The sequence below is a fragment of the Ixodes scapularis genome, unplaced genomic scaffold (genome assembly GCF_016920785.2).
Source record: "Ixodes scapularis isolate PalLabHiFi unplaced genomic scaffold, ASM1692078v2 PGA_scaffold10__122_contigs__length_95168666, whole genome shotgun sequence".
Taxonomy (NCBI): Eukaryota; Metazoa; Arthropoda; class Arachnida; order Ixodida; family Ixodidae; genus Ixodes; species Ixodes scapularis.
In genome coordinates, this window is record NW_024609836.1 from 31,303,062 (window position 1) to 31,322,446 (window position 19,385).

Here is a 19,385-nt window from a genome sequence, read left to right on the forward strand (position 1 = left end):
TGAACCAGATCGACCCGCCTTTCTTCTGTCTGATCGGTCTTTTTTAATGATTGGGCAGGCGCAGAGCTACGGACTAGCTGAACCAATCACTCGGTGGTTTCTGAACCACGCGACAAGGCTTCCCGCACGCGGGTAGCTGTGCGCGCAGTTACGTGGTGCGAGAGCAACGGTTGGTTGGCAGAGCAAACCCGTAGCTTCCACTGCACTGACGCCATTTTAACTAGGGATGACGCGCACTTGCCGAAGTTTGAGTTAGACCAGGTTCTACTTTCTCGAGCTTTTAACGCGAAGTTCGACTGGAGTCCTACTGTAATGCACATGCGCAGAAATCGAGAACTAGCTGACGCCATCTTGCGAAGGAAAAGTGCAATATTTATTGGATATAACATTTTACTTCTTAAGATTAATAAACGAAGACATTCAAATTAGTTTTGGTAATCATTTTATACGATATAAAATGAATTACTTTATAGACAATGTTCTCCCCCAATATTCGATTTTTTTTTTTTTTTGAGAAGTCGGACAGCGCTGTTTATGGTCGTGTTCCAAAATGCGCTCGATCTCACTCTGAAGTAAATTTTATGTACCTTGGCGCTCGAAAGCCTAGCCGCGTCCAGCGTTGCTCTACTTGTGTTGCCGTGTGACATGATCCGTCGGAGTAACTCGGATCCATTCGTGTAAGATTTGGAACACGGCCCATAAAGGCCGGTTCACACAGCGCAGCACCGATTAGGTGCTGCGCTATATGTGTGAACCGGCCTTCGGTCGAATTTCGTCGAACTTTGCCAAAAGTTCGAAGATACGCGAAAAGTTCGCGACGGTTTGTGCGCGCGCCGCACAACCGGACATTTCTTAATGATGGCAGTCACAGAACGACTACGACGCCGGCGAGCTCACACACACCTAAAAATATGCCGAACCAGGCGAACCTCGAGGTTCGGAAAACATTCGCGAAAAGTTCGCGACGGTTTGCGCGCGCTGCACAACCGGACATTTCTCAACTATGGCAGTCACAGAACGACAACGACGACGACGCCGGCGAGCGCACGCACGCACACACAAAAACAAGAGACAAATTGAAAAGATTTGCGTCGGAGCTTTGCGCTCTACGAAGAAAGAGGTCAGTGGTCAGGTGTCGTCCGTCTCGCGACCAGTGCCGCCCTCTTTGCTCACTCGGCGGCGAAACGAAAAAGAGTTCCGCCCCTCTCTTTGCCCATTTTCGCGCCCGATTCTCTCGGCCGTCCTTTTGTGTGTGTGTGTGCTTGTCTGTAGCGGGGGGTGCACACGTGGCGTGGCGCTTCTTTTTCTCCGCGCGAGACGTTGGCGGCTTCCTTCACCTACTGGCACACATTTTCGGCGCGGAACGTTTGTTTTCGTGCAGCGCGTGCGAGCGAGCGGCTTCTCTCGCCAACGGCCCCGCGATTTGCGTTGTTGTCTTCGCGGGGGTTGTCGTTGTCGGCCGTTCTCTTTCGCTTTTCTGATTTGTCTTTCCGCACTTCCTTACTTTTAAAATGCGCGAACGTTTCATTAGTACTTTAAATTCTACTTTATTATTTTTTTTCATCACGTAGCCGGTTTGTTAGATATCGTCAGTCCACTTTAGAGCAACAACGTGTCGAAACTGTCGTTATTCTCTGAAGCTTAATTAAGCCAGGCTTCGGAGTGGTAATGACATACGAGCCATCTTGGTTGCCAGTCGTCATAAGCCTTGTCTGAAATCTCCGGAAGCGCTTTTCCGTCCTCCAGAAATGCTAGAAACGATTCGCGGCAGAGCAAAGCGATATCGCCTGCACCATAGGCATGAGGATCAGGAAGGCGCATTTTAGAATCGTATATTGGCATTTGCGGCCGCTCTGCGTCGAGCACCAAAAATGGCGGCGCCCACGAGGTAACCGGGGCTGGATTGGCGACACTCTAAGTCTAACCTAGGTAACCTATTCAGGGCTCCATTCGGTTCGTCAGGCATCTTCAGTTCACCTGCATTTCCCAGTCTTCAAAAAAAAAAAAAAAAAAAATTGCATTTGGCTGTTTTTTGCGTATTTATTTGGAGAGAAAAAAAGTGTACCGAAAAACTCGTGTACATCGACATACAGGGCGCTGGGTGTTACTGCGCAGTGTTCATACGCCGCGGAAAATAGTTCTTACAAGATTTGGTTCTCCGGAGGAAGAGGCGATGCTTTTTGGCATTTGAAGCGTGTCTTGAAAAGGGAACATATATCTGGTCTAAAATGTACCTAGTTATATCTCAATCCTCCACGTAAACAGGAAAATTGGCGATGCTGCGCGTGGAGCCGGACTTTTTCTTCTTACTACGGTTCTTGAGGTGAGAACGAATATAGGGAAAACGCGTTGGAAGGATTCGAAATGTTAGTTGAAGCCTCCAACCGTCTAACCACAAGGCCTTCTTTAAGGCCTTAACTTGCTCGGGGTTTCTTCGGGCCTTGGAGAAGTTGTCGGCCGCCACTCTGAGGATTTCTTCTTTTCCCCGGTATCTTGTGGTGTGCAATGACTCTTTAATTTTTGTACTTCGTCCGCCGCTGAGGAAAACTGCAATGATGGTATCGCAACGTAGATTTGTTTTTCTTTTCTTTCTATTGTTTCTAATTGCCGCCGTTGCACTACAGAGTCTGAAACAATGTTGCTGATGTAGTTCTTTTTCTTTTCCTTCAGTCAACCTCGCTGGACATGGGAAAGTGGACATGTCAAACTTCGACCTCCTCCGTGTGCTCGGAACGGGTGGTAAGTGAATTTCCTCTTTCCCGCAAGTACGAAACTGCATTGCTGCTGCTTTCCCGCGTGTGCGAAACTGCGTCGGGGTCATCTCGTGACCGCGCTTCGCGGTGGCACGGCGCGTGTACGCTGAGGAACGCCCATTTACAGGGAAGGCTGAGCAATTACTTTTGCTTTCGAGGAAATGAAAGGACAACTTATAACGTGTCTTTCTTTTTTTTTTTTTTCTTTCGTGGGAAATCACTTTTGTGTCTCAATAACAAAACGTGAAAGGGAATAATGATAATAAAAACAAAATAAAGACGGAAAAGCTCCGCATAGTAGCGAACAGGAACACACTTTTTGGAGATGTCGGAAGTGCACAAAGCTTTTGTTAATTACTCAAGTCTACCAAACTTTTAAACATTGGACGGGTTTGTTTTGGCATAAAATTTTGTGCTTCAAAAAAACGAAAATTGCATAATACCTGCATAATTGTATAATTTGATCACTAACTATTTCTGTTTGCTTTCTCCTCAAATCATCTTCACCTTCGTGACCATCGTTTGGCTTAGTTAATTATTATTGCTCCACTTATTAAATATATGGTTTTTGATAAGCTTTGCTTAGTAGGAATCAGTTCTGTTCTCTAGAAAATGAAATCGCGAACTTGGCGAGGATCGAGTTCGACCAGGTTCGAAGCGTTTTTGGAACACGTAAGTTCGAATTTTGTGCGCATGCGCTTAAATTTAGAACGAGCTGACGCCACCTGGTAGAGAACAAGTGCAATATTTATTGGGTGCATTGGTTCATTCTGCATTCATTGGTGCATTGGTTCATTTGAAAAATATTCTATTTCGGCACAACAGGTACTATTGTGACACGGGAGATGAAAAAAAAAGCTGCTGCTGTCAGCATGACATGCTTCATGGTCCCTGAAATTTGTTTCAACGGTGCGGGGTGTTTCAGCGAAGACTCGGAAATTCGTACCAGTATAGGCGAGATCGAACTAGCAGCCATGGCGTGCGCCGGTGATCGTAAAAGCATACTTATTCGTTCAGTAATTACCTAAAATTTACTCAACTTTTTAATTCGGGAAAAAATATATATTAGAAACTTGCTGAGCGTCATTGAAAACCCCCAAATCAGTCAGTGTTAGGAAGCGCGGGAGTGCACTAAAGTTCCCACCTGTGCAGCAGGCACAAGGCTGGCGATGCACAAAACGCGGGTGATAAAAATGCCATCCGCGTTTTTGCGACACTGTTTTGTAAGTCGGACTTCGTCAAATTCTGCTAAGATCGGAGGCTCGTCGAACCGACAAATTTCGCGACATTCCTACTACAGCTTGCTCCGCGTTCGTTATATGTTTTTTTATTGATGCTTTTTCAGTAGCTTCTATGCGCTCTCTATGATAAAAACCGACTTACTCATAATTACTTGAGTCTTCTGCTGCAAAGCGCCCCTTGTGCGCGTTAACGGCGAAGTCAGTGAAGTGGATTGCAAGCTTAATTTTGTGAATGAACTAAGGACAGAGTCCTAATCCTTGCCTCACGAACCGTTAGAATAGTTCAGAAACCGTTGGCAGTTGTGGCGCCGCGTTCTGTAGAGGACGGATTTGAAGCAATCACGACCATCTTTGGTGCAGAAAAAAGCAGGTTCTACTTAGAACTCGGTGGGGTCAAATCAGGAATCGCTATATTCAGGGATGACGAGAGCGAGAAGCTCAAGATACAAGAATTCACAGTTGAGGAAATCAACGAGTAGGATCACTTTGGAATAGGGATTAACGACGGTACAGGATACCTAATTGTCATTTCAGCGTGTGAAGAATGCCACTGATAAAGGCAACATGAATGAACTATAACAGCTATGAAGTGGTAAGGGCGACTTTGAAAGGGGTTATGATGCCGGTCCCTACTTTTGAAAATGTACAGCGAGGGCTCAACGTTTAGGAATGTTTACGCAATATAGAAGCGACGATATGTGGTTTTACATGCTTTCGTTGGGTTAGTAATGTGAAACAATGAAACAATGTACCCCAGCAAATATTGCACTTTTCCTCTGCCAGGTGGCGCCAGCTCGTTCCTCAACTTTCGCGCTTGCGCACGAAGGTCGAACTTTAGTCGAAATTTGTCAATTTCTTTTCATAAAAGTAAAAAAAAAAGTCGAACCTGGTTGAACTGGCGACAGAAAAAATGTAAAGGGGGAGCAAAGTGGCCTAAAAGGGCAATATAATGAATCATACTTTTGGTTTCTAGGCTAGGTGGCGGAAGCTACCGCCCGTTATAAAGTGTACGGTTATTAGCATTGATCCATCCAACCGTACATGAACAATAATTCGAGCTTTCGCCAGCTTTCGCTTTCGCCAGCTTTCGCTTTCGTCTCTGCGTTTTCTTTTTTTTTTTTTTCTTTTTTTTTTTTTTTTGGGGGGGGGGGGGTGCTTGCACTCGTAGAATTCTCAGGAAACGTCCATCGTCTTGAGTACTGTTTCGACCGCGGTTGTGTGAAAAGTTCTCCAGCTGTGTCGAACCTTTATCCAATCTGCCCACGTCCCGGTAAACATTGGGCTTTGGGACCAGAAACGATGCCGGGGGAAAAGTTCGCGCTGCATAGCGCACAGCAAAACACAATGGAGGCGTTGGCTACGTGCGTAGGCGCTAACGGCCCAGCCGCAATGGCAAGTGGAGAAAGACCTTGCGGCTGTGCGGAGAGAGCGCGCACGAGGGGGGAAGAGGGACCAGCGGGCCGCAGCAAGTGTGTCGCGGCCTCAAAAATGCTCTGTCTCCCCATCTGTGCCAGTGGGTGAATGTCAGAGCCGCCGCGATGAAGCAACGGCCCATCAGGAGTCGGGCGGGCTGCCGAAGCCCAATGCGCGCGCTTCGCCGCTTTCTCTCTTGGCCGGCTTTCCGTTGCGCGCGTGGCGTGCGTCGGCGCGATCATTAGGCTCTCTCAGGGGGAAGGAAAAAAAAGTGAAGGCCCTTGAAAGCGTGTCGTAAGCCTCCCCCCTCCTATCTTTTCCGCGGGGTTTTACCGGAAGAAGGTAACTGTCCCCCGTTACTTCCGCATTTGTACGGCCCTCGCCCCTGATTTCCCTCAACGGGTGCATCCCAGAGGCTTGTGATCAAACCGACTGGGAGGCGCCTTTCCTAAAGCTAAAGCCCCTTTAAACGGAAAAGTAACGTGATTCCCCCTCTCCCAGCTTCTTTCTGCCTGGCTGCACGGCGCCATTTTTGAGCGAAGGCGTCGGTGAGAAGGAACAGTTTAAAGTCACATTACTTTTTTCTTCCTTTATAAATGGTGTTTGATTTTAATTCGAACATAATTAAAAAAAAAATCCTTAAAAGGTACACAATGTGATCTGTGCATGTGGGCTATACGGCCACGGGGATATAATGTAGGGTGCTGATCGTCACAATAAGGAATTATTAGCTCAAATTTCTTGATTTTTAATTGGTAAAATGAACTTGTGGTTCCAATTGGAAACTTGACGAGTGTCATTGTAAACCGCTAAATTATTCAACTTTAGTAGGAGTTGAGGTATGTGGGAACCGCCAACCTTGCACCTGTTGCATGACTGGAAACTTTAGCACACTTACGCGCTTCCCACACGCTTCAAGTTCTTATGATGGTTGCCAATTTAGTGGTTTTCAATGACACTCACCAAGTTTCTAATTGAAAGCACATGTACGTTTTTACTCGTGAAAAAAATAATAATAAAAAAATTTAAGTTAAATATTTGACTTATCATGATAACAGCACCCTACATTTTGTCCCCATGGCCTGATAATTCACCTGCATAGACTGCATTAGTGTACCTTTCACATTTAGTTTTTTAATAAATCTGTTTGAACTAAAGTCAAAGGCCTACGTATGCAGGGGCTTTATCTGAAACAACCACAATTTGGAAGGTGGGCCATAATCCTGGTAGCCGGAAGGGGTTGTCAAAATCGGTGAACCAACCGACCCACTTTTAAAAGTTATGGAATACTTCGGGTTGGCTGATTGGACGACTAAAATTCATTGTGCTAGCGCCGACCAGGGTAAATTTTGGTTATAGAGATATCACAAACCTTCTGGGGTTGGACTTTTTCTAACTTTTAGTTCTGTTCCACTATTGCTTGCATGCACAAACGTTGAGAATGAGCTAGCATCGCCTGGTAAGGTGTGCAGCGATGTAAAAAAAATAAAAGTGTTTACTTTTATATTGTGTAAACATTGGAAATTACTCTTTAAAATTTAACACAGGTTATTTTACAAATTACTTTTTACCAACATTTAAAATTTTTTTGTAGAAGTCTGGCAACACTGTTTTGGAAGTGGCCTTCTAGGCTAGGTGGTGCAGGCTACCACCTGTTATAAAAGGTACAGCCATTAGCATCCATCCATCCATTGTCAAATTTTGCCAAAATTGGGAAGGTTTGCCAAACCAGTCAAAACTTTGTGAACTGTGCATAATTTGCTTTCCCACAAGCTCAGCTTGATGCATTAAAAAAATAAGTATTGCCTCTATTGTGCAGCACATCACAGGTAAAATGATATAACTAAGAAGAAAACTGTTTTCCAGAAATTGGTTTCAGTGTGATTTCAACATTCGGGTTTTCACACCAAGCTAATTCAATTCCCTGCTGGCAATGATTGCCACACCCTGCTTCCAGTTCAGCTTAGTGTGCACCAGACCATGTGCCAATTCATTCGAGCAAGATATAACACTAGAAAATTTGGGATGTATCAACAGCTTTTCAGTTCTTTCCAAGGACAATAACTTATATAACACAGTCTATTTTGTTTAGTTACTGGCATTAATATTTGAAACTCTTAGTTATAATGTTACTGCAACATTACAATTATATTCCTTCCTTCGTGGATGATTTATTTAAAATATAATGGTGATTGCTTAAGGTTCCTTCCACCCAAGATAAAAGGTGCAGCAGTAATATGTACTAAAAGTGGCAAAAACGGGGACAGAGTGAGGATTGACAGCAACGCCAGGCCTTAAGTTGTCGCCGATCCCTACTCTGTCCCTGTCTTTGGCACTTCTATAAACTAGCCCAACTCTGCACATTTTTTGCAGTAACATGTCTCGTAAATGACGCAATTCAAATGATTTGCACATTGCATGGGACCATATAAATGTTCATTGTTCACAAATCATTGTTTAATTGTCCATGGCTAGTCTGTATGGGTCATACCTTTGTAAATTGTCTAGGTGTTGCCAGTGCCCTAATTTACATTTGCCTAAACTGAAAGGAAGGGGGGACAATATGTGATGCAAAAACCTCTAAACGTTTTCCCTACATTGCTTGGGCTTGAGTTGAACTCCAGGTACGCCGATGGGGAACCTTGACATTTAGACCAGTGCCCGTCATGCCGCCCACCCTAACTCCATTCATGGCACGCGAAGAAACGGAGAAAAGGGGTAGAAAGAAAGGAAGGTGAAAAAAAAAAGAAAAGAAAGCTTCTCTCTCACAATCGAGGAAGAATGGACGGAAGCAATTCCGTGACCCACTTGTCGGGGAGAGCCCTCGGAAAAACACCAGCTTCCTGCCTCTTTCCCACTTGCTTTACTCAACGGCTGAAAAGACGCCGTGGCACAGAAATATTGCAAACTTATAGCAAACAAACAATCAGAAAACATAGTCTATGCTATCTCGCGCCGTTTCTCTTGTAACAAGCTTTGTTTCGCTTGGTGGACGGAGCCGGACTATCTGACATCTCCATTCAGAGATGACAAGCCAGATGACCCGCTGCCTCCCTCGGTGACAAGCGTGGGAAGTGAAAGTAACGGCCATGCTGAGAGCACACTGAGAAAGACTGTCGAGAGTCCTCCTCCGTGAAGTAGTGTGTGCGTTGCAAGGGTTGGAACCAGCCTCTGTAAAGTAAGATACACATTGCAAGTGTTCAGACCAGCCTCTGTGAATCAGTATGCACATTACCAATATTGTATGAACCAGTATGCACATTGCAAGTGTTGAAACCTGCCTCTGCAAAGTAGTATGCACATTGCAAGCATTCAAAACCCCAGCCTGTGTAAAGTAAGATGCACATTGCAAATGTTGAAACCAGCCCTCGTGAAGCAGTATGTGCGTTACAAGTGTTGGAATCTATCTGCCTCTGCGAAGTAGTTGCATGCATATTGCAAACGTTAAAAGCTGCTGTGGAGTAGCATGCTCATTGCAAGTGCTGAGACCAGCACTTGCAAGTGCATACGACACTCAAAATGGGGTGAAAGGCAGCAGGTGTCGAGTTGTTTCCGCTGGTTGATCTCACTGCTGTCATTTTGGCCCGTTTTGCAACCCTGCTACAAGTACGCTGCAGCTTTCACTTTTTTTTTTATGCAGGTGCTTGAGATACACAATAAAATTTAAGCATTGCTTCTCTATGTAACAAGCTTGCATTCTTTTTTGTGCTTCTGAAAATATTTTTTTATTAGTTCAAGTTAAAAAAAGCTACACCCCTTTTTTTTTTTTTTTTTTTACCGCCAAGTATATACAATTGTTCTCGTTGGAATTGTTTGCCATGACATTCCCTACCCCTCGAGCGTATAGGCTACAACCTTTCACTGTTTTTTTTTTTTTTTTATGTATAAAAGTTCTACATGTATGCTTCCTGGTACTGTCCCCCCCCCCCCCTCCCCCCCCCCCCCCCCCCCCCCTTATGTAATGCCCCAGTGGGGCCATTAAGGATCACTAAATGATTGAATGAATGAAACATTCATTTAGCTTTTCTCTGCCTTTTTCTCGACATTTGTGTGGCTAACATATTTATAGAAGTGCAAAAGGTCTGCTGGTGTTAGTGGTGTTCCTTAGCATTAGAAAGTGAAAGGTTAGCATGGCAAACTAGCAGCTTTGAGTGCCGGTAAAGGGCACATGAGCTTTGCCTCTTGACGTTGTGGACTCGAGCGGCACAGATGCTTCTATAATTTCTCAGGCTAAGAACCAGTTCATGACAGAGGTCTTCCATTTGCAGTGCCTACAGATGCCACATAGTCAAAGTTGCAAATCTCAAAATTGTTTTGGCTCCTGTAATTTCACTAAAGTGATACCACGATTGGTGATATCACTATGAGCTGGTGATGGAGATTTAGGCTTCCATCTCAAGTTACTAAGACCTGTTTTAAGATTTCCTTGTTACGTTTACTTTTTTGTACATTATAATCCCACCCACTTCTGTAATGCCACTGGGCCCTGAGGGTACCGATAAATATATAGATAAAATAAATAAAAGTGAGATTATATTACATGAGTGTTTTCAAGGCTGCTTTAAAAGTAATTGAGTCTTCAAGTTACTATTTGAAACTCACTTAACATGTGTGACCACTGATCATTAATGTCCCTAGTTCGGGCATTGGATTTGATTTATTTACCTTAAAAGTATCCCTAACCAATACATTATTTAAGAAGATGCTAGTTTACAAATTTATATTTAGCCTAGAAGTGAAGATAAGAGACATAGAGAAAGAATGCCAAACACAGGTTTCATTCCTGTCAACATTATTTACAAGTGGAGTCTGCATGTAGTGATTGCTAATATGAAAGTGTGGGCAAATTGGTTATTTGCATTGCATTCTTAGTGTTTCCGGGGGAAGCGATGGAATATCTAGCGAGAAGGAATCATTGATGCTAAGCAGGGCATATGTTGTGAACCATGTGGTCTTGCATTTTTTTATGAGTCTGAACTGACCTGTCTGGTAGGTTTTGCCAATAAACATCAGTTGGAAGTCAGTGCTACGATGTGTTCCTTCTGTCCACATTTATGTTTTGCACTATACATCTTGGAATGTAGCTCATAAATTTTGGGGTAGATTTTGTTTTTACTGGTCAGTTTTATCGAACAAAGTTCAAAGGTGTGCCCGTATCCCAACAAAAAATTTTGGCCGATGCCCTTTATCTCCAAGCAGCACCAAAGTAGAGCTTCTAGAATGCTTCAGATTGCTATGGATTTAGGTGCCGAAGCTTAGGGATTAAGGTGGCATCATGGGCATTTTTGTGCAGGACTGAAATCTGGGATTAGTGCACGAAAGACTAGGACTGCGTGGAAGAAATAGACTGGACAAGTGCTCATCAGCAGCCCCTGACACTGTAGGGTAGTCAGTTAGTGCTTGTCCCATATATAGGGTATTTGAAATACCCAGGTTCGATCTAAAATAGGTTGTAAAAATCGGCGCCTGCGCGTAGCAATCTAAGCATTTCGTCAAAGGTGTATTTCACAGGTTTGTTTTATCATGCAAAATTACAAAGCATAGCACCATTCCTGTAAAAATTAGGGCCAAGAAAATTGCCAGGGTCAGTGGCGGATGGCGACGAAGACAACAGAGCCGAGTGGCGGGGCGTGTTTGGTGCACATATTGATAGATGGCGTCACAAGCAGTGTTAGAAGTTGTAGCGGATTAGCGAAAGAAAGCAGATGACACCCAGGCGAATTCCGTTGGCAGCAGGAGCGCCGTCATTATGCAACTATGTTTTGTTTTATTTTTGTTACTTCAAGTTTTCCTATCATTGTTCGTGTTTATTTTTAAACCAAAGGTACATTACAAAAAGATTATGTTCATTTTACTAGACCATGGTCATCACAAACGGTCTGGATAAGAAGGTAGCACAATTTATCAATATGTGTGCCAAGCATGCCCTGCTACTTGACTTGGACGTCTGCGTTGCCGTTTGCCGTTGATCTTGGCAAGTTCTTTGGCCCTACTTTTTACAGGAAGGGAGCTACGCTTTGTAATTTTGCATGACAAAACCAACCTGTGAAATACACCTTTGACGAAAAATTTAAATTGTTATGTGCAGGCGCTGATTTTTACGGCCCATTTTAGATCGAGCCTGGGTATTTCAGACACCCTACAGTTCTTTCCCTTGATCCTAGTCTTTCGCTCGCTGTTCCCATATTCTAGGTATCAAGGCTGGTTCACATATTTGAGTTCTTTTGTAATGGCTTACCGCCTTGGCACTGTTTATTCGGTAGCTTGGAACACTTCAAACCTGTGTGTATATTTTTCTAATATTTTATGCATCATTCTTTGCTTGAAGCAATTCAGGCATTTTTGTGGACAATGAAAAAGTTTGGGCTTGCAAATCTTGCTAAACCGACATACTGAAACTTAAAGGGAAGATGGGGCACTTCCACATTTGAGAAAAAACGCTTGAATCGCGTTCATTTGGCCTTTAGAATAACAGATATCACAATTATATTTCAATGCGACGCGCCGGAGAGCCATAAGAGCAATTTGAAAATAGGGCTGAAGCCCCGCCTCCCTAGCCTTGGCAAGCCAAAAGATCCGTCGATGACGTCACGCACAGCGACTGTCTTTCGCGTTTTTCTCGCGTTTAAAAATACTTGCGCGGCAAATGGTTTTGGTATTCGGGTTCACGAGGTAAAAATACACTAGAATTCGCTTCTAACTCATTTTTTTCAAGAAGCTCCGTAGCTTCCCTTTAAGATGGAGGCAAAAAAGGACGGAACACATCCTCTCGATACATGTCGTCTCTGTTAAAAGGTTTTTCCTTTTTTTGCTTCAGTCTCGGGTTTGAGTAGGTATGTTGATTCACAACCAGCTTGCCTGCCTAATAATGTTGGCTGCAAAACCTTCATTTAGTTATAGTTGAGTTGAAAGTGTTCCAGGGCCGCCCAGTAGCATCACCATCACCAGCGTGCCAGCATTATTTTTTAAAATTTATTTAACTTTGTATTAACTTACTGCCGGCCGTGATAAAAAATACTATCAAGGAAATCGCACCCATTTTCACTATATACAGCATCCGTGGATCGGCATGTTCCATTTGTTGACACATTTAATGCAAGAAGATTTGCTAAAAGAGTCCGTGATGAAGCGATGAGTCAAAGCTAGTGGTTACAGACCAGCCTTTAAGTGATGACAAATGAGATACAATTGGGAGTTGGAAGACACATATGCACGTCCACTGCAGATTCCCTTGGTTCCCAGATCGATAGATGCCGTGATCGAAAGGTTATAAGGCCTTTGTGTGATGACGGCCTCTTTGTGACATTGCAGCGTACGGGAAGGTGTTCCTGGTGCGCAAGGTGGGAGGCCAGGACGAGGGGAAGCTGTACGCCATGAAGGTGCTCAAGAAGGCCTCCATCGTGCAGAAGCAGAAGACCCTGGAGCACACGCGCACCGAGCGCCAGGTCCTGGAGGCCATCCGCCAGTCGCCCTTCCTCGTCACCCTCCACTATGCCTTCCAGACCGACGCCAAGCTACACCTCATCCTAGGCACGTTGCCCTTACATTGCTCTTAGCTAGTAAATGAGGCAGGTACGGTGCACATGAGCTAACCTAGACTGAGTGAAGCTAACCTAACCTGGCCTAATCTCTACAAATCTGACTTAGCCTAACCTAACCTAACCTAACCTAACCTGACATAAATTAAAACTACTTTAAAATATCGTGGAAGTGCCCACTTTGTTCAAGTACCCACTATTAACATTTTCAAAACTTGTGAATTTTGCAAATTATACATTAAGCATCTGATTCGGCCGGACAAGTGCCCATGTCTAGATTGACCCACTTTTCAGTGAAAGTGGGGTGGGCACTCGCCCGGTATTTTATGGTAACCTGACCTAAACTAATCTAACCTAGTTCAGCCTAAACTTATCTAACCTAGTTTAGCCTAAACTAATCTAACCTAACCTGACCTGGCCTGACCTGACCTGATGTAAAGTAACCCTGGACCTGACCTGACCTGACCAAACATATCATAACCTAGCTAGCATAATCTGTCCCAACCTGACCAAGCATAGCCTAGTCTAGCCTAGACTACAGGAATCTTTTAACCTAAATTAAGCTGATCACCTCTCCTAACCTGACTTGACCTGATCTGACATATTATGATCTAACCAATTTAGCCTAAACTAATGTTTCCTTGTCTGTACTCAGTCTGGAGTCATTCCGACTGTGAGCCAAACCTACGAGTTGCTTACTTCCAATCCTGAGCATGTAAATGCCATCTGATTTCAGTCTGCTTGAATGCGGATCTTTGCTAGGTGAATCATGGGATGCGTTAGGGGCACGGTTCTATAGTAAGTTACAGCTCAAGAATGTAGGGCGAGGGAAAAGAGGGCCAGGGAGGAGGAAGCACATGGAATGCTGAAGAGGAGAGGGGGAAACCCCCTCCTCTTTCCAGCGTTTCGTCTGCTTCCTGCTTCCCGGCCTTCGTTTCCCTCACCCTACCTTCTTGAATTGCAATGGACCGTAGTGTGGACGGTTTGTAGTTCTATCTCAACTTAGAGGGAAAAATTACACTCTAGTTTATTCTAAACTAATCTTAGCATAATGCAATGCAATCTTTTAATCTTTTTTAACCTGATTCATGATGAGCTAAACCTATACTAGTAACGTGCAATATGTGCATGTGCCTAATTTAAGTAAAAGACAGACATATAATGTGAAACACTGTAGAGTACCATAATAAGAACACGGTTGCTAAGTAGAGCTGCAGAATAACTGATAAATTATATCAACAAATGTAGAATTTTCCAAATTGAAGCTAATTTGAGAAACATGTGACTCGGTCCAAAATTATCCTAGTTCTCAGTTGCCCACACAAAAACAAGATTTTAATGCAGTTAATTCTAGGTGAAACTTTTGAAGACTTGGAACATCAAAACAAAAAGAATATAGCCACCCATTTTTGGTCCTCACTTGAATTACCCTACGTAAAATACCGAGCAAGCGCCCACTCAAAATATGAAGATAATCGCGAAAACTGGGGAATGAGCGCTTGTTAGGTGATTAATTTTACCTATATATCTACTGTGCATATTTTTTCAGATGCTGCAAACTTTGGGGGTGGGCACTTAGTAGAAAATGGGCGGATGCTCGGTATTTTATGGTATATATGTTTTATCATTGCTAGCCAAGAGATGGGTGCCAAAAAACTTAAAAGAATTTGGGTCTCATCAGTTGAGATAAAATAGCAAAACTTGTTAGAGAAGGGGGCATACATCATAATTTTAAAAGAAAAGTGAAATGTTACTGTTTGAAATTGACTGATTTTTTAATTTGTTTTGGTTGAAATGGGGAAGCACTGAGGAGCACACTTGATTACTATTTCAAATAACTTACAGGAGATAAGATCTGGCACTTGATTTCTCGTTTTAACAAACATTTCTTCATTGCAGATTACGTCAGTGGGGGAGAGCTCTTCACCCACCTCTACCAAAGAGACCACTTCACGGAACCCGAAGTCAAGATTTACATCGGGGAAATCATTCTGGCTCTTGAGCATTTACACAAGGTAAAGAAAGGAACAGTTCGAGTCAGTCTTCCTAAAGTATGCTTTGTTTTTGTGGTTTTAAGCATTTTACGTTTTCTGTACCTGTCACTCCAGACTGTTTCTGAAGCTTACCCTGGTGGTTTGATCTTCAGTACTGGAGATCAAATCAATAGGACTGATCCTCAAGTCCCTGATCACCCTTCTTTAGGCCAATTAGGTTGATTGCACAAGCGAAATCCAGGGAGTTTAATAGCTATATAACGGACGAAATGATGAAAGGCATTGTAGTTTATTCACATCTAAGCTGGCCAATGTGGTTAAAGCCATGTGATCGTTGGACCGGTTAAAGGTCTAAATTTAGCCACGTGGTCACGCTCCCACCCACACCCATGAGCATGGAGAAGGGTCAGGTGATGAAAGGGAGGCGGTTGATTGGTCCAGCGGGCACGTAGCTGCCTCTGCACAGCCAGCTTAGGAGTGAATGAAGTGTAGCAAGGAGCGGAAGCCAATTCACAGAAAGGGGGACTTTCTGAAACAACATCGTGAGGAAACGGCCTTTTGGCTTCCTGGAAAGTTGCTGAATGTACGTTGGCAGAAATGCGAAGCAGCATCTGGGCATTTTCATGACCATCTTTTAGGGCGACTTGACAGATGGAAAGCAGCTGTTTCGTTAGACAATGCTCCGAGGGCTGCATCTGTTGAATGACGGGGGCTACCTACGCGCTCGTGGGAGTGCCCAGATTTCGAGGCTGCACATTGGCATCGGACGCAGGAAAGGACAAAGTGCGAGCCGAACGGGTAATCTGGACGGATTCGTGTAATAATAATCTTTATTTCCTTTTTTCATTTCATTCAAAAAGAGGAAGGCAAGGCGAAAAGCTGCTATATTTGCAGCCTGATGAAGCATTGCCTCCTTCAAACATTATAAAAAAAAAAAAAAAAAAAAAAAAAGAAGAAAACTCCAAAAAACGGGAAAATATATTTTAAACAGTAAAAGAAACAAGTCAGCAACAAAGCGATAAAAATTATAGCACACTCAGCCAATTTCCAATGTCAGGCTGCATAACATACTCTCTGATTCCCTTGTAATATCCATGTTTTTACCTTCCAGTTCATCAAAAAGATGTTTTAAAGGGACTCTGACAGGGTATTTATGTTCGTTAAGGTTTTTATTCGTACATGACATATGAGAGTCCAACTACCCAGAGCACAATTTGCGGCACGAAATTTGCTTTCTTTCCGCCTGAAAAACACCGAGCAAGGTTTGAGTCGCGCTCACTCTCTTGTCTGTGGTCATGTGCCGTTTTCCATGGTTTAGACACAACTACCAAGATGATCAAAGTCATGGGTCATCAAAAACATGCGCTTAATATTAAAAATACAGGAAAAATACAATGCCCATTTTTGTGGCTCGTAAAAGCTGCAAATACGTTGATTGAAAAAAAATAAAAAAAAAAAGTTGCACAGCCACGTGATTTTCGGCATCACTCGCCTCATCTATATTTCTTCTTCCAGTTTCGGTTTCGAGCAATTGCGTTTTTTTTTACTTCATTTAAAATTTATGTGACACCGTAGCAAAATATTTATTGGGTAGTCTTGTGACATCATAATAAAATGCCTAACAAAAAATAAAAAAATTAATTTGGGGTAGTGTCAGTGCTTTAAGGATGTTAGACCATAATCAGTGCTTGCAGCAGATGTGGATTTGTGCGTTAGGCTTGAGGATTAGGCTCGAGGGGGATATTTAATAACACAACATTAATTACAGAGCCTGTGACATCACAGACGAATATAATTGCCATTTCACTAAGACCAAAACATTTCCTCCTGCAGAAAAACTAATGTATGTCCTTTTTTCATTAAAAAGTTGCTTTTGGGTGCTGGGGCCTCTTACTTTGCCCCCTTAAATTTATGCTTGGTGCAGAATGATAACACATTTGTTATCACTTTTGCACTTAGATTTGTTTGCTCTTTCCTTAAGAAAGAGAGAGAACATGTAGAAAGTGAATCTATGTCCCTGTCCGCAGCTGGGCATAATTTACCGGGACATCAAGCTGGAGAACATCCTGCTGGACTCCCAAGGGCACATCGTCCTGACAGACTTCGGACTAAGCAAGGAGTTTCTCCCTCACGAGAAGGCAAGTCGGCAACGTGGGGCGCGTTGGTGCAGCCTTTTGACCCACTTGCAGACGCTGCTGCTTCCTTGTTTGTTTTTGTGTTTTCGCTTTTTCTTCCTCTTTGCCGCTCACCTACTTTCTTCTTTCTTTCTCTTGGAGGTTTCTCTCCCTCCTTCTTGTTAGCCTCGGAGGCCGTGGAAGGAGAGGAAGGGGGCATTTATTTATTTAAAGGGGACACCGGTGCTCTTGGAGCAATTTTGGTCGGCAGTTGCACAACGGGAATGTGTTGCGTGCACAAATGGTGCATTTTTGTCCGCGGCTTCCGCAAATATTGTTGTAACTGGGGCGGGGCAAATGTCGATGGGTCGATCGAGCTGTTAAGCAACAATGCTTAGTGTGAAATAGAATCCTATGAAAGGTGAGCGGATATGCAAGCTTGAAACGGACGAACGCATAATTGCCAAAAGGCTATGGCAGTTGCTCCTGCTGGTAACCTTTTTAACAGCTGATGTCACTGACGTCCTGTTAGTGACCTCTTGAATGGTTAGAATGGAGACGAGATGGAGGTGTCCATTAAGATTGTAATAGGTTGAAGACATAAATGATTAATATAACTGGACTGAAGATATCAGTATAATGATGCGTGCCACTCTTTCCCAAAATTAAATGCGAGAGTACTTTCTTCTCGAAATCGCCATCTTGCGAGATACAGCCATCCTGCCTCCAATTCTTAAATTTGTTTTTACCCTGTGCAACAAACAAGGAAGTAACTTTAATATTAACAATAAAAAAAAAAAGAGAAGAAAGTAATGAAATCCAGACAGGCTTGTTGGTTTTGTAATGGCATTCTTTAAAACTATACATACTTTAAAACTATGAGGGCTTGGTTGTTTTTTTAGTAATTTTCAATGGAAAAGATAAAACTAAAAAGAAGGAAAACAAAATTAAAACACACCTGTTTGCACAAAAGAGTGGGACTGCGGCTTTGAATGGCTGCCATTCGCTTGGGCAGTACAGTTGCTGACCAATCTCTCGGACTCAATGGGGACCAAAAACGCGTTTGAACTATAAAGCAGTTAGAAAAATTTACAGATTACAAAAGTTGGCTTTATTGAGCCTAAGTGGGCTTCAAAAAGTTGCAAAGACCACCTTTTTTCATGTTACGCTTGCGGGTGATCATGTTTGCGGGTGATCATGTTTGCTTGCATTCGCACCGTCATGTTGTCACTGTACACATTAGACAGCAACATTATGCGTTTGTTACGTCGGACGGTCGTTCTCGTCATCGGAGTCTGAGTCTTCTGGTTGTGTGGGAACATGGCTCATAATTTTATTGCCCGTGAGTTCTGCGCACAGTTCGAGGTCTTAGTCAAGATCTGCGAACGCATGGAATGTGGGAGCCTCAGGAATGTTCATTTCAATGTTGCGCAGGTCGGCGAACAGGCACTCACCGACATCCACTTCTGTCGGGACGCCCTCTGCCTCTTGATGGTCCAGCCTTGCTTTATCGGCTCAGGGCTCTTCACTGGCACAGAAGCCTGCGTGGTTGAAGCAGTGGGCAATTGTCGATGGCTGAATGGCCTTCCACACATCCGTGGTCTGCCGAATAACCCTTCCCATTGTCGAAGCAGAGGACTGTGCAGCAAAGCAGACGAGCGCGGCAGTGGACTTTGATATTCTGAATAATCTCCTGGTTCATTGACTGGGGCACACTCGTATTGTTAGGTGGCAAAAATTTAAGCCGGATGGCTTTGAGGTCGTCCACAGTCCCATGCGCTCTGTTGTTATCGACGAACATCATTACATGTCGCTTTCGGTACTCGAACACCCGGTCCAGCTGGCGCAAATAGCCTTTGAACAAGCAGTGAGTAATCCACGCCTCGGTGTTACTGCAATATCACACTGTAAGCTGCTCCAAATCTCTGAAACTTCTTGAATTCTTTGTCGTGCCGATAACGACGAGTTGGACTTCCTTGTCGCCGACTGATAAATTCTTCAATCCTTTAGAACACCTGGGGTTTTCCGCCTTCCTAATGACAAGGGGCAGCAGCTTCTCAGTACCCACCTCGTTTGCCCCAACCATGACGGGGATTCTTTTCTCGCTGTATTTCCTTCCTGTGCAGGATTCATCATTAAAACAGAATGTCCGGTCCGGTAGCACCTTCAAAATTAGGCCTGTCTCATCACAGTTGTGGACATCTTCCGAGCAAACTCTTGCAGTAATGACTTCACCTTGTTCAAGCGGTAGTCCACCACAATGGTCTGGACGACGGCTCTACTCTCCCCGCGCATAATTTCCTAAACGAAATTCCATGTCGCTTCTTGAAAG

The 19,385-nt window shown here is 43.7% G+C and overlaps 1 protein-coding gene across 2 annotated transcripts in view; it reads left to right on the top strand.

Moving 5' to 3' along the window:
• LOC8038672 (ribosomal protein S6 kinase alpha-5) overlaps window positions 1–19,385 on the top strand; it is a 176,825-nt gene that overhangs the window by 130,902 nt on the left and 26,538 nt on the right. For both annotated transcript variants that reach the window (XM_029971487.4, XM_029971488.4), the window contains exons 2-5: window positions 2,671–2,739; window positions 12,719–12,937; window positions 14,845–14,960; window positions 16,967–17,077. In XM_029971487.4, the coding sequence (XP_029827347.3) occupies window positions 2,671–2,739; window positions 12,719–12,937; window positions 14,845–14,960; window positions 16,967–17,077 (515 nt within the window). The remainder of the gene's footprint in view (window positions 1–2,670; window positions 2,740–12,718; window positions 12,938–14,844; window positions 14,961–16,966; window positions 17,078–19,385) is intronic.